At 34.1% G+C, this 15,621-nt stretch overlaps 1 protein-coding gene across 1 annotated transcript; it reads right to left on the bottom strand.

Annotated features, from left to right (window-relative positions):
* Positions 1–1,664: 1,664 nt before the first annotated feature.
* On the bottom strand, positions 1,665–14,747 carry LOC131616331 (uncharacterized). The gene is made up of 21 exons (XM_058887634.1): positions 14,370–14,747; positions 13,996–14,094; positions 13,749–13,900; positions 13,256–13,328; positions 13,046–13,168; positions 12,275–12,383; positions 10,583–10,662; positions 10,359–10,440; positions 8,634–8,773; positions 8,432–8,542; positions 8,226–8,342; positions 8,011–8,100; positions 7,014–7,067; positions 6,656–6,730; positions 6,475–6,550; positions 6,268–6,367; positions 5,828–5,897; positions 5,059–5,132; positions 4,003–4,109; positions 2,897–3,151; positions 1,665–2,347 (listed from the first exon to the last, which is right to left on the bottom strand). The coding sequence occupies exons 1-21, from the start codon at positions 14,493–14,495 to the stop codon at positions 2,073–2,075; spliced, it is 2,388 nt and encodes a 795-aa protein (XP_058743617.1). The 5' UTR covers positions 14,496–14,747; the 3' UTR covers positions 1,665–2,072.
* Positions 14,748–15,621: the final 874 nt, after the last annotated feature.

Here is a 15,621-nt window from a genome sequence, read left to right as displayed (position 1 = left end):
AAAACAATTTTTTATAAAAGTAATTTTTTAACAAATTTACTCTAAAAAATATTACATATATTTATAAATAAATGTATAAAATAAACCATCAAGAATTGCAATTACTAGAATTAACTAAACAAAGAGTGAGTTTTGGAGGAGGAGCGGGTTTTGGCGAGCGGCGGGCTTTGGCGGGGCGGGTATGGCGGGCGGCGGGTTTTGGCGAGGCGGGCTTTGGCGAGCGGCGAGCCTAAAATCCCAACCCAACCCGCCAATTTTTGGCGGGTGCGCGGGCGGCCCGGCGTGCCCCGGCCTGCTTTGCCACCCCTACTCTTGATATTATGTTAAGAAATGTGATTGGACCTAATTAAACCCTACAAAACCAACTAGTAAAGTGAGATTTGCTCTCACTTATAAGCACATATTCAGACTATATATTGTCTGATATAAGACTTTTAACAGAGTTGTGATGAACTAGGTCGTTGTAAAGAAAAAATGGCCTCAAAATAAAACAAAAGGGTCGTCCTAGAGAATTCATGCAAAGGGACATCGTCTTTGAGAAGGGTCAACGTGGGGAAGAACTCCTCATAAGGGAAACGTGGAATGCTTCCAAGCTAAAAATATTCTACAACTAGATTGAAAAACAAGTTGTAAGTTACAAGGATAATCAATATGAAAGATCTTGTATTTACTTATCTGTGTTTTCTTTTGTCTATATTTCAATTGGTCATCTCAAGTTGTAAACAAAGCCTTAAGAGTTAAGACCATTATAAATCATCCCAAGAACTCAGCTTAACAATCATCAAAAAAGAGAAAATTCGACCAAGTTGAATATCAATTTATAACTCAAGTAACAAGTAATACATTACTAGACAGGTATGCAAATTTACGGTATATTGACACCAAGGTTGTCAGAATCGAGTTTTTACCTTAACTCGTTTTACCTAGGTAAAATCGAAACGTAAAATCGAAACGTAAAATCATGGAGTTTACCTCATACTAAAATTATATTAAATTTATATATACGACATATATATACTGATATAATATTCTAAATGCATTAATTATTTAAAATTTTAACTTAATTATAAAACAAAAATATACTATATCATCATAATAAAATGTAATATTCACAAACATGTATCAAACTACATAAATTGTTCACCAAATCATAAAATGTAACATCCAAAAGATTATAAAAAAACAATAATTTCAAAAGTTTTTCAAGTTCAAAAAAATAAATCTTTTCATCTTCTTCTTCAACTTAATCAAAAGTTCAATCCATCTACAACATCATCTTCATTAATTAGAACATTCATATTCGACTTGATTAAACCCATCTCCAAATGTTAAAAATTCTTTAGTATTATAACCAAGATATGAATGTGAATAAAATTAAAAATCCATAGAGAAAATTTATGGGGCAAAATATAACATGTGATTTTTAACTTTGACAAAAAAAAAGTAAAATCAGGTCAAAGAGTAAAATCCAACGATTTTACATGATTTTACACGATTTTACCGATTTTAGAAAGATTTAAATCACGTAAAATCGTTCCAGAATACGATTTTACATAAAAAGGTTTTTACCTGCGATTTAACACGAAATGCTGACCTAAAAACGTGAAATCTAAAGAGTTTAGGTTTTAAATCGAGATTTTAACAACCTTGATTGATACCATTCAAGATGGAAATAGCCATTCAAGACTTGACCAAAAATACATCCTATAACATGATATGAAACTAATTACATTGCATCTATAATTTTTAAATGTTTAACACCCAAAAAAAATACGCAAGCCCATCCTCAAGACCCAAAGCATGTGGCAAATGTCAAAACCTTGTTACAATTGTTCAACTGTTTCCGCATCACCTTTTTTTCCGTTGAGAGACTATTGCAGCATTTGAAATTTTCTTCAAAGCAAAGATGACGTCCAAAAGAATATTACAAGTCAATTATGCCAATTGAAAGCACAAAAGTAATCTGATATACTAGACGGGTTACTGTATTCTAACACGATCACCAGTCACCTGAAGAAAAAAGCCGCGTACAGATTTGACATTCCTTCGTCCCTGGCAAGTGGCAATTCAGTTTACACCCCGGACGATGATGTCCGATTTATTCGCTGAGCACCTAATTTTGGAGCAGCGGGTTTGGCTCCCCGACCTCTGCCAGATGATAAAGGCTTGGCCCTTGTAGTGGGCGCAGGAGCTGCAATGGCAGCCCAGGGATCATCATCATCAGTTACAGCTGATTTCAAATTTAAAGGTTTTGATGTTTTTGGAGCAGGAGCTGCTATGGCACCCCACAAATCATCATCTTCATCCTTGCTCAACTTTGGCGTACTTTTGGGGCGTATACTTGAAGCTACAAAATAAAAAATTAAAACCCTTTAATCAATACATGAATTAAGTGTTAGAATATTCCTATTGCATTTGATGAATCTGTTGGATCTTCAAGCCAATCCTAGCATAAAGCAAAAGCTCAAAGTCCATTTATTAGGGAAAGGTGACTGACTAAAGTCACTGATTTACTTAACGGAATTCTTACCCTCACCACTAACTTTCTGAGAATATTGTCATTGATGTTATTAATCATGGGCATATATACAATTTTTTTTAACTCTAGAACATACTTAAATAACTTCCAATCTAACATTGAAAATTATCAACAGTACCTAGTAACTAAAGTCACTGATTTACTTAACGGAATTCTTACCCTCACCACTAACTTTCTGAGAATATTGTCATTGATGTTATTAATCATGGGCATATATACAATTTTTTTTAACTCTAGAACATACTTAAATAACTTCCAATCTAACATTGAAAATTATCAACAGTACCTAGTAACTAGCAAACATGGAAATGAAGAAATCACTGGCAAAATATTAACAGTTAAATAATTAATTAATACCTTTTGTATGTGAAACTGGTTGAGAAACTGGCCGCCTTTGAGCTGCTTGAATGTTGGTAAGAGCTGGAACTGGCTTTGTATCTTCAAGTGGTTCTAGATCATCCCACCCATCCTTGTCATTTTCAGGTTCCTCATCGATTCCATTCTCTAGTTCCCCCCAACCATCCGTTGATGTAGGAGATGGAGGGGCATGGTGCTCAGTGAAATCTGGTGTGGAACTTACACGGACGGGTGCTGTTGAAGGAGTATCTACAACTAGAATACCCAAAAAGGAGATGACATAAACATGTTAAATAGTAAAAATGTATCAATAGAAGGAAACTTTCCAAATGAAGCAAGAACAAATCATGGCAGCATTAACAGATCAGATGGAATAGTAGCATTAACATCTTTGCCTTTAGGGTTGTGGATAGGGAGGGAGATATGGGATGAGATTTTCTGTTGTCATTTCCCTCAGTTTTCTTCCCTTTATTTTTCTTCATTTAATAATTAATTAAGACATAATCATACCCAGGTAAAGCTAGTTTAAATTTTGGGGCTCCAATGAGACAAACTATTTCAAAGAAAAAAGAGGAAATCAAACCCCTTCATCCAAAAAATAAAATAAAGACATGTGTCTTCAAACGATTGAAGACATGAGGGCTGAGGTTCTGGCACTGCACCCTTCGCTGACTTCATCCATAATAAGAAGCTGGTTCTCAATTTTCTACTACCCTCTCAAACAATAGAGAGAAACTCCATGCAATTCATTATTCGAGGGAAAGATTCCATTGTTCCCAATGCAAAGACAGAGGGTTATCATTCTAAATTATCATAATTACTTCGCATTTGTTCATCAGGGATATAGCATTATTCAAGTGAAATAAGTGTGAATTATTGAACTTGGTGAGAAAGTATCAGTAGGGTACAAAGTTATATGGATGATCAAGTGGTTGACCACGTGTTACACTATTATGACTTACTAGTATGAATTTAGTTGTAAAAGTACACACTACACAAGACCTTAATGTAAAGCCGGCCAAAATGGAGAGGGCGTAGATCTCATGACATATTCAGAGGATTATGCAATTAGCTAATTTAATATATGAGACTGTCATTAAGCATACCTGAGCTGGCATTAGAAGATGTTGATGTAACGGCGCTAGAACTCGCAGAAGCAACTGGAGCGTGATCAGAAGGTTTGCCCTTCAGGGTCAAGGAGCTCATAGCCCATCTACACAGTGACAAGAGTTAAGTCAGAACCAATGGGTTAAATGTGGAGAAAATGCCCAGCAGTTTAGACGTAGACGTAGTTAAAGAAGACTGAACACAGAAGCCTCACTACAAAATCAGACACCCTACGGTGATGCAAAGCTCTTTAGGACTATATAGACAAGGCAGCTACAGCTGACACCTTTTCTTTAAACCAGGTAAGTACCTTTCCCAGAGTAGGCATGCATCAAAAGATATCATTTGACTAATTTATATTGTAAACATTCAGTCTCTACATCAACCCCAAAATTATATAGAATATATGCTTTATTACACCATCACACTACATTACATATACACATGCATGAAAGAACGTGTGGTACCAATAAGAACTAAAATAATAAATACCAGCTTCCGGGCATTGCTAATAACCACTCTGTATTCAACAACAATCCTCCCCCATTTATGGCCACTTGTTAGGAATCCAAGAAATGGATTCAAAAGAAAGAACAGTTTTATTAAAAAGGACGAAATAACAAAAGAGTAAGCTCTCCTTTTGCATCTCTTTCACAATAAAGTTGCTACTCTATTCACAAATGATCCACTCTACATTGTATTCTCCTATTTATACCAATAGCTTTATAACAATTTCAACTAACTAACTTCTATAACAACGCTTAACTGATCTCTAACTACTCTAAATTCTAATTAACCGCTGGGCGTGTGGATGTGGGGGGGGGGGGGGGGGGGGGGGTAAGAATTGTGCCAGCAGGGTGTATATTAAGCCCTTGGGAAGATTAGGACTATAGTCCTATATAACCTTTTGTTCTCTTTCTGTTATAATCAATCAAAAATAGAATTCACAGAATATTCTAGAATGCATTTTTGCATCTCATTCACTATTTCTAAAACTCTTGCACTTGTTGCTTAACATGTGGTCTGCATGGCCACACAAAGTTGGAGCAACTTACCCAAGTAAACTTGCATTTCCTGGAGTTGATGAGCTTCCCGTGCCTGCACCCCCAGTAGCCTCTGCTGTGTTTGTCTATAATAGAAAGACAGATAAGAGCATGAACATGAGGAACACAAATAACCAACAAAGGGGAAAAGACAAAATGTCACCCAAAAAAAAAAGCATCACTTTTAGTCTATATAATGCGATGCAGATATTGGGAAGAACCTACAAAGACATGTCAAGTAATTGTGCTTTCATCACACAAGAAATTTCCTACTAGTAAAATGGCCTTTTATCAATAAATAAATGAAATATATAGTAAAAATGTGTGACTGGAGATGAAAGGTAAAGGAAAAAAAGAAACTAGCAAGTATTCCCTATAAATTTTCACAATATAAATTAAAAGAAATATATTTATGATATAACATGTTTAAAATTTTAAGGGAGATATAAACAACTAATTTAGGTAAAATTTAAAAAATATAGATTAAAAGAGGAACATGTTTAAAATTATAAATAAGAAATTGATTCAAAAGAATGCATTTTAAAAATTAAAGGAGAAGTTAGGAATGATGTGTGTTATTCTTTGATGGAGAGTAGACTAAGATTAAGTCACTCTCAAGAAAATATATTTTAAGTTAATAAATAAAGTTGTATTTCATGAAATCAGAAGTTGGGCTTAAAAAAGTAATTTCGGAAATGACATCAAATACATACATGATACATTTAAGTTCAAGAACCACAGTGTGCGTCTAATAACAGCCAAAAAGAACCCGATATTATACCTTTTCATAATGTTGCTTTGCCATCTGCAAAAATTGATCAATAGCTTGAAATGCCTTCGATCGAACATCACTGTTTGAACCATGAAAGGAATAACATAATCATGGCGTTGAAAATGGAAAATAATCAAAGTGCAATGATAAGAATGGTCTATTTTCAGAATCTAAACACTGCCAAAACAACCAAAATAGCATGTAGAGTATAGCACAAATATAAACATAACCACTCGTACAAAAGAATACCCATTACGAAGATTTCAATATTCCAATAATAGTAGCAATGCAATAATTGTCATACACACACACAGAAAAAAAAAACAATCTGATTAATAATAAGAGTAAACCTACTAAAAATAGTAATTGATGTTTTAAATCAGTTTACAAGAGAACTATCTACAAATAATGGGGTATCATAAAATATTAAATCATCTGCGGGATATAACCTGTCAGGATCAATTGTGAGGACAACAACATTAGGAAGAATCCGAGTGGCAATTTCATTGATGTCATAGTTGGAACTAGTGGCACATAAAGCCATAATGCCTGAACAATCAAGATTTAAAGTGATTAGAGGAAATACTATTTTAAGAGTTCATCAACCCACAGAACTGGAGAAAATTAGTAACAAATAGATATGTGTGAACAAATACCTGCTCCTCTAGCAGGTGGAAAGGTATCACGTAAAGCACGGACTGTAAAAGCATTAATCAACACTCTTTTTCTTGTCTGCAAAAATAGTCCTAAAGAGTTAATTCACCAATGAACATATGCTACTATTATGAAATCAAATATAGCAAATTATTTGAATTTGCATATATCATTTCAGCATACCCCTTCATTTAAGTAACTTGCAATATTTCCTAGCAAGATAGTAGTATTTGTTCGTATTGCTGCCTCTTCATCGACCTACAAAACAAATTTCCAATCTTATAAATTCTAGAAAAGAAAGAAAACAACTATGATATGTTTGTATGCACGACCCTCGCTCCTAAAATAAACATTAGTTTGACTCCATTTCAATTAAAAAAAAATCAATATTGGCAGTCAAATGACGGGTAAATTTTAAGAGTCATAAGTCTCAAAAAGAGCTAAATGAAAGCTTTGTCTATTATTCTTCATTTCCTAAGTCAGCATAAGCAATTTAGCCTTTGCTCCCAACACATAAATCATTGAAGACTTGGAGCAGTACCTGTAGCTTCGACAGATGCTTTAATAATGATCCAGACAAGGTCCTTTGAGACAGCTGCAATGATGAGACAAACAATATTTTAAATAAAGAAACAAAATTGCATGCTAAAGACTCATCAAATAGAAGAGAAAATTTAGAGAGGAAAAAAGGAAATGAACTGTAAAAAAAAAAACTTGAGCTTTCAAAAACATTTCCTTTTAAATGGGGTGCACTATAAGATATCTTGAAGGACTAAGGCCATTTTGTTCCATTGATTTTCTTTTAATTGACTGGTGCTTCACTGTTTTTTCTTTTGTTTAAAAATTGAAAAACTAACACCCATAAGTCGAAGTGGCAGAGTTTTGCTAAATAAGGTCTCGAGTTTGTGTCATGTGAAAGAAAAATATATGTCAGGAGAACTTTGCCCCTTTAAGTAGATCCACACCTGCTTTACTTGGATTAGCTTAGGTCTGAAGTGATTTCAAAATACAAAGAGCCTCGAACCGAAAATAAAATACAAATTGAAAAGACAAGTAGTTATAAGAGCATTGACAGCTGTATAATTCTAATTCCCAACCTCAGACACAAGCAACACCTCTACTTAACTAGCCAAGATAGTAGATTACTAAACATGAATAGTGATCAAAGCACTATCCTTTACCTCACACTTTCCATCGAGATTCCAAAATCATATTAGATCTAACCACATCTTGGCCCCAAATCCCAACATAAACAACACTTTTAACTCATTTAATTTTACCTTAAATTGACAAAATTTAAAATGAGGTCTAAATTATACCTTCTATCAAAGCTTAAATAGAATAGATATCCCTTCTAAATAAAATTCACAATTACGAGGGCATACATACTACTGTACACACTAAGAAACCATTACTGGCAATAAAACTGTCAAACAAATTTGTGTCCAAATTTCTTATTAGACCAATAACATATTTCATTTTCCAACTAGAATCAAAAGCAAAAAAAGATTTGATAACATGAATATAAACAGACGTACTTTTGGAGCCAGAACTAACATGGACTTGAGAGTAAGTTCCCTCAAAAAAGCAGATGTATCGGAGAAACCAGTAGCAACGTGAGGGTAAACCTGATCACAAGAGTAAACAATACTGTAAATTAGAATGCAGAACATGAATCTTTGTATATTTTACAGCAATGAAAATAAAAAGCAGGGAAGTAAGGAAATTTAGACATCTTATCCTGACTATATACCTGCTCATCAACAGCTTGAGCTGATAATGACTCTCCAAATTGATCAATATGTTGGAGAAGGCTAACACGGACAGCTCGATCGTTGGAGGCAAAGAGTTTAATTATTGTAGGAAGAATCTGAATATTACATATTGAAAATAAAATCCAATACAGAGATGGGTCCTGATAAGAGAGACATTTACACTGGTATTCAAATTATTATTTACCTTGACACGAAACTCCTCGGCTGAAAGCCACGAACCCATTTTCAACAATGCAGTCAGAGCAGGGGCAGCAGCTGAACCAAATTCAAGGGCAGAAGCTAATAAAGGAAGTAACTGTAAAAACCAAAAATTACCGACATAATCAATTGGGATAAACTGTTGATAACATCAAAGGTTAAGAATTATAACTTCCAGAGAGACGTACCTTCTTTAACACAATCTGACGAGGAAGCTGCTCTGCTAAATTTGGAAGCTTACGGAAGAAGGTGTCCTTCTCAACACTATCTTTCAAACTGAGAATTTCCATGAAATGTATCGTGTCTACCAACTTATTTTGAAAATACTCTGCACATCAATTACCAACAAACTCAAACTAAACACAGGAAGAATTGCAGAGAACTATACCAGGACCACGAAAAATGAGTACTATCAAAAGTTCTAAAATAAGAAAGGCGAACTTTTAAAACATGGTATACTATAGATTGTTTAAGTGGCTTTTAAGTTTGCAACTAGTTATGAAGCACAGAAGTTTTCCCTCCAAAATGTGGAAAAGCTGAAATCAATTACATTAGAATATGCTCACAATATCACATCACTCCTTTAGAATATCCTATCAAATCACCCTACCCTAGTGTACAAATACAAGCTCATAAGGAAGTTAGAGAAATGATATTTTGACAGTGAAGGAATCAGATTGCTTAGAGTACTACAAGGAGTTGTGATTTCGCCCCTTCAGACACTACCACCGGCAAAAACTGAAAATTAACCATTATCACCAACCTTTTTGTCACTCTTCATCATACCAAGAATCTGATCCCTGCCCATTTATTGTTTCTTCTCTGGTGTCTCAACCAATTGCTTCACTTTATCTATGTTGTTTTTTCCCTCCCTTTGCACTTCTTGCTTCAAGGTTGAAAATCCTTCAACAACACAGTTATCATAGCATGTTCTGATCTTAGGATCAAATTTGAAGAGGATGAAGCCCGATTTAATTCGGGTCCTCTTGACACCAAGAACTGAACTAACGCATGGCTTCTCCCTCCATGCCTTGTGAAATCCCATTGAAAGTGATCGAACTCACGAGTTTCTTGCACTTCAAAACAAAATTCAGCCCTTGCAAGCTACTCAATGGGGTTCTCCCTATAAAAGTTGGCAAGATGCCTCCATCTCCAATAACACTGGCACACCTCGTAGATCCGGCAGGACCAGACCAATAGTTAGGAACCCAAGAATTGGATTCTAAAGAAAGAACACTTCATTAGAAATGGGAGGAAAATCTTTCCTCCATGGGTTTGCCCTTCACAATAGAGTTGCTACTACTCTATTCACTAATGATTCCAATATTCAATAACTATCAACTCTATGCAGACCCTACATTATATTCTCCTATTTATACAAATATCCCTATAACAACTTCAACTAACTAACTAACTAACCAACCAACTAACTTCTATAACAACTCTTAACTTCTCTAACTACTCTAATTAACCACTACTCTACATCCTAACATGTATATACTCACACATTTCAGAGTTAACTACATCCTGATCAACCAAAGTCTTACTTGAACAAATAAGTAAAACATGAAACTTCTTTCCATATTATGCTAGTAATCCATCTCGAAAACCATTTAATCTAAAACCAATATCTAATACCATACTGTCAAAAGACAATTAGTTACCATATATTATCATGCACCTCTCAGCTATTGCCCATGACAATCCTAAAGTTTAATAACAATTAACTCAAATACTTAGATATAACAAGTCAAAATGTAAGTATCCTTGTACATCAATATAGTGGATCCTGTGTAGCTCATTAGCTGACCAGAAAACACATGAATCATCCAAACAAAACAGTAAAACTACAACAATGTTAAGCTAAATAAAGTTTCAACAATTGATGATTATAATATATCAACAACACTCACCACTGTTTTCTATAAGCTTTGAAGTATTCAATCTACGAGAAGGTGTGGAACTCAGTAGCCGCTGGTAATCTGGAAGCAGAGACTGCGAAACAGAAAAAGAGACATAAAGATGAAGAATGAATATTTCATTAAAATGAGAATATAATTAAACAGAGTAAATCCCCCTTAATCTTTATATGCAGTAATAAATACAAAAACAAAGGTTGATTCTTGAGAAGTCTGACCTTGGGAATGGAGGCAGTGTTACGTAACTCTTCTGTTTTGCTCAACTTCAAACCAGAAAATAGCTCATAGATAAGACAGCCTATGGAATTATAATTACCAGTAATTTAGAGAGGTCTACTTGGAAAAAAAAAAAAAAAGTGAAACAGACAGGGATAAAATTATTCTGTGACTCTACAACATCTACACAGGTTCACACTTTACATGATTTACACTAAATACTAGCCCATAAACAATATACGTACAAATTCCTTTACTACCTATGTTCCTATATGTAAGACCACCGGCTCCTTGATTAATTCACAAGTATTAAGAAAACTGCTTTTCATTTAATTTGTAAACAATGTACATTCTCTTTCCAAAATTATCTTTCAATTATTAAGAGAAATAGTTGATCTTTTAATTCTCCCCATTTAATTAGGGGCATTATTGTGAAAAATTCATTAATGAATCTTGAAATTTGAAATAAGTCTTATAAAAAGGGACCAAAAAATTATAAGAGGGTCGTAGTACAGGATTTGTATTAGAGAAAGGGCTAAAAAAAGTATGGAAACATTAAATCCAAAACACATAGTATAATGTATTAGGCAGAGTGGCAAGAAACATTTTGCGAACGTAGATGTATTAATTAATTAACAATACAAAAACAAATAGAAGAGGAGGTTTGGTCAATTTTAAGGATAAATAGAGGATAAAAACTTAATATGGAAACATATTAATATGTAAATTACATGTTTAAATATTTTCACCATATAGAAGAGTAGGTTTGGTCAAACAAATAGTAGCCCTCACTAGAGGCAGAAGAATACTGAAAAAACTATAGGTGACTATTAAGAAATATTTAGTGGTTTGGCAAGATATACATAATTCGTGATAAAACATCATGGCACCGTTTGATCGATGTAGCTGACCTTGCCTGGGGAGATTAAGGTTGGGTTGTTGTTTGTTGCTAGATAAGCAAGGAAGAGAGTATTCGGTATAACCTTTAATTATTATTGTGGTTTAATAAGATGATGATTCATGATACAAAATACCAAGTATTGAATCTTATTTACACTTTACAAACACCTAATTCAGGTGAAACAGGAAACTAGATCAAAATAATATTAATAACTAAGAAATATGAAACTAATCGTAAAAGATGCTCTATGATAAGAAAATAAACTAAGATACATTAAGATAAGTTTAAATATCATAAGATATTTTCTTATCCTCTAACAAGAACAAAAGTTTAACATGAAATCGTATGTATTTTCAAAACGGGGAGATAAATATGTCATATACTTGTACAAGAACTTTTCGTGAAAACATATCCATATGCACCATACTTGAATTAGATTTAAATATTTTAATTTATTGAGAATAAGAAAGTCAAAATGCTAGCTAAAATGAAACAATACAAAAAAATTCCTTTTTCTATTTGTCTCTCCTAAATCCTAATATTCCAAATTGTCATCAGAAAAGGGAAAACTGGTGTTGTAAAGCTCCCACTATGATGAACCCCAAAAAAGGTTAAAAGTAAGCCCATTACAGAACTATTTGCATTGCAAATGAGTGATTCTACAATCAAAATCCAGGACCTCCTAGTCACACGGCAACAACTCCAACTAATGCTCCAAGATATTATCCCAAATTTTCATCATAATTCAATTTAAGTTATAAATTCATCATAAAAAGGAAAACAAATAACATACCCATGCCCCAAGAATCAATGGCCCATGGAGGAGACTTCTTAATTACAGCCCAGTCAGATTTTGCCAGTTCCATTGCTTTGTATTGAGTTGCAACAAGCCATGCATATTGCTGAATGAATGCATTAACATACAGGAGGAATATATATTAGGTTTCGATACATGATATCCTTTTATTTAAAAAATATAAAATATGAATAAAAAGCCTGATCAAAGCCAGCATAATCCTTCATTTAAGGGAACATTGACAATGTCAATTAATTTTTTCACGAATGCTTGCCATGAATATTAAAGAGATAGTGGCTCACATGCTAAAAAAGGACCAGTAAAGTAAAACAAGACATGAATGAAACTGCACAAAATCAAACTTAAGTCTGGGGAAGAGACAATCATAATAGGTCATGGATTTCGAATATCATGACATGACAATAAACTTTCCACCTTGTGAGGGAGTGGTTGTTTAACTACAAGGAAATTCCTTTTTTTTGGGTAAACCATGGTATTCTCCACGTGCAACTATGAGGACTAATTCTTTGAGATAACCGAGGTCCATTTAAGGGGTTGACCTCTCCCAACGTATATGTTTCCATACACACCAGCCCAGAATCGAACCCAAGACCGAATAGTTAAGGGACCCAAGTATGAAGTATCTACCACTTGTGCCAACGTGGCTACAAGGAAATCCTAATGTCTCAATTCTAGAAAAAAACAAAGAAATGATAAACCTAACAAGAAAGCAAAGTACTTCTATCTAAAACAGTAAAACTAAATTACCAGCATTTGCGTGGAGGATGTTTCATTGCTCCCATCAAACTCTGAGAGAACATCAAAAGCATGAAGTTTCCAGTCCAGAGTTTGTGTGACAACAACACTAGCCAAGCAAACATTGCCATGAACCTACATCAGACAAAGTTTGTAAACAATTGATACCAAAAAAAAACAAATAACGAGAAGAAAACCCATATTTAGCTCATGAATACTCACAAGTTTACAATCATTATTTAAGAAGCTCACAGCTTTCGATATCTGAAGCAGTCCCCAAGCATAATATTCATCCCTACAACCTCACAAGGTAAATAACAGTGAGAAATCCATATTTGACAGCGAAATCAAAGCCTATGCCCTCGTGCACTGTAATTTACATATAACATTGCTCAAGTCACTACTGTTAGACTTCTTTTTTTTTGGAAACTCAGCTACTGTTAGACTTCTTATTATGGCAGTTATATACTATCTCTTTCCATAGTTTATATTATATGAAAATTTTGCATTCTCTATAGCATGTGTAACTCTGTTTCTGTTTTCTTGTTTTTTTATTAGAGTGTGTAACTCCGTTTCTGTTTTAAACTTGTTATGCCAACAATAAAAGTCAGTTCTTGGTACCAGTTAGTTTCTAACATAAACAAGATAAGAGCATCAAATAATGATTTAGCAACTGAAACACTTGATAAGAAGCAAAAACTAACTCCACCAATACCTTTGTGTACTCTCAAGTCCCAGCTCCTTAACCTTATCTGAAAGTGGCATTACAGGTTCTGTCACAATATATATCGTGACCTTAGAAGCACCACCATCAAAAGTTTCGATCTCGGTACTATGAAGAAACGACAAAATATTCGGATGCCTAACCTGAAAAAAAGAACACCATTAAAAACAGAACTGAAATCATTCAGCACCGAAAAACAAAAACGTAAAAAAAAATAGATTAGATAAACTGAATTTACAGTTCTTAGACGCTTGACACCATTTCGACCCGCAGCTAAATGTCCATCCTGAGCATTACTTCCAGATAAAGTAAAAATCGAAACCGGAGAACCGTCATCCTAATATTAATACCAAAATTAACACCAAATCAGTCTTCAAATTCAACCTAAAACAATATAAATTGATAATTAATCGTTCCATAACAAATATAACATGAAATCAAACAATATAGTGAAATTGAACCTAAAACACTAGATATATTATTGATAATTGATTGCTCCGTAACAAGCATTATAGAGAAATTGAACCTAAAACACTGAATATGTTGATGATTGGTTGTTCCGTGACGAGTACAAGATGAAATCAAGCAATATAGATGAGATAGTTTGTTTACCTTCGAAGTGCCACGGTGATGAATCCACGAACCCCAAGCGGAATGATAAGGTTCGCCGATGTTGTAAGGGAGATCTTTGATGCCAGTTCCAGATCCGCCAACGACGTCTTTGAGGAATTTGAACATTTTTGGTTTCGATCCGGAATCGAAATTGTGATCTGATTAGTGTAGAATGGGGAATGGTTAGCGACGGTGGCGTGTGTAGGTGTGGAGGTTAGTGGTTGTGATGGGATCTGATTCTGAGAATTAGGGAGGAGGAGGAGGAGGGATTTGATTATTCATCAAACCACGCAGTGGTAAACTGGAGGAGGGAAAGGTCACAGTGGTTACTCACGTTATTTACTTCCAAAAAAAATCAAATGCTTACTTTACCATTTTTACTTCCGAAAGTTTAATATTCTTTCGTTAAGAACTCTTTTTTCAAATGACCATATTTTTTAAGAAAAATTCCCCTAATAACCTTTTTTTTAAATGGACCAAATTAACCTGTTACAAACAAAAAAATTGCCACCCACATGAAACACCACTCTATGTGACGCATGCAATTGAATTGAAGAGAAGGCGTCACATTGCATGGCACATGCTCCTCTGACATGACATGCAGTGTGGCACATGCATTATGTTTGTAAATAGGATGCGACATTATACGTAATTACTTAGTTGTTTTTGTTTTTTTTTTTATAAATATACTCATCTATCTCCATTATTTCACAATTTCTCAATTCACTTTTACCACAAACCTGCTGATTCCACTCTTAAATATGTCTTCAAGTATACTTTCAATATTTTCAATTACCAAAAGAAATGTAGATCTTATTTTTTTTAGCAATAAAATCTTTGATGAAATCTGACTTTGAAACATATAGACCTTTGAGCATTTTTAGAGGAGCTTGATCTGCTGGTTAGACGGAGAAATCGTTGATGGTGAGAAGATTAAAAGAATTGATAGGCTTGTTACGGTGGCCAACAAAAATGGATAAACTCGTTCCGGGAAGCCTGTTAAAATCAACAGTGATGTGATCATGATGATGCATGAACCAGTTGATATTGTCTTGATGGTTGTAATCTCATTGTTATGTTGTTGTGTTTAATCGTTTTAATTGTTTATTTTCTTATTGTTTTATGCATGGTGTTTTTCATTTTGTTGTATGTTTATGTTGTCTGGAAAATAAAATAAAAGTTGAATTATATAAAAATTGGCATATAAAACGAGTAAATTGTTTTCTTGGTTACAACGAATAAATTACATATG

This window comes from Vicia villosa, linkage group LG7 (assembly GCF_029867415.1).
Source record: "Vicia villosa cultivar HV-30 ecotype Madison, WI linkage group LG7, Vvil1.0, whole genome shotgun sequence".
Taxonomy (NCBI): domain Eukaryota; kingdom Viridiplantae; phylum Streptophyta; class Magnoliopsida; order Fabales; family Fabaceae; genus Vicia; species Vicia villosa.
The sequence above is the reverse complement of the archived record's forward strand: the minus strand, read 5'-3'. Positions and strand labels throughout refer to the sequence as shown.

Bases quoted from the DNA above. Each gene is read 5' to 3' on its own strand.
- LOC131616331 (XM_058887634.1), bottom strand. From the start codon at position 14,495: ATGTTCAAATTCCTCAAAGACGTCGTTGGCGGATCTGGAACTGGCATC. The intron at 10,441-10,582 runs GTCAGACTTCTC...TCTGTTTCGCAG, and splicing joins ACACTGCCTCCATTCCCAAG to TCTCTGCTTCCAGATTACCA. The intron at 8,543-8,633 runs GTACGTCTCTCT...TGGTTTTTACAG, and splicing joins GTCAGATTGTGTTAAAGAAG to TTACTTCCTTTATTAGCTTC.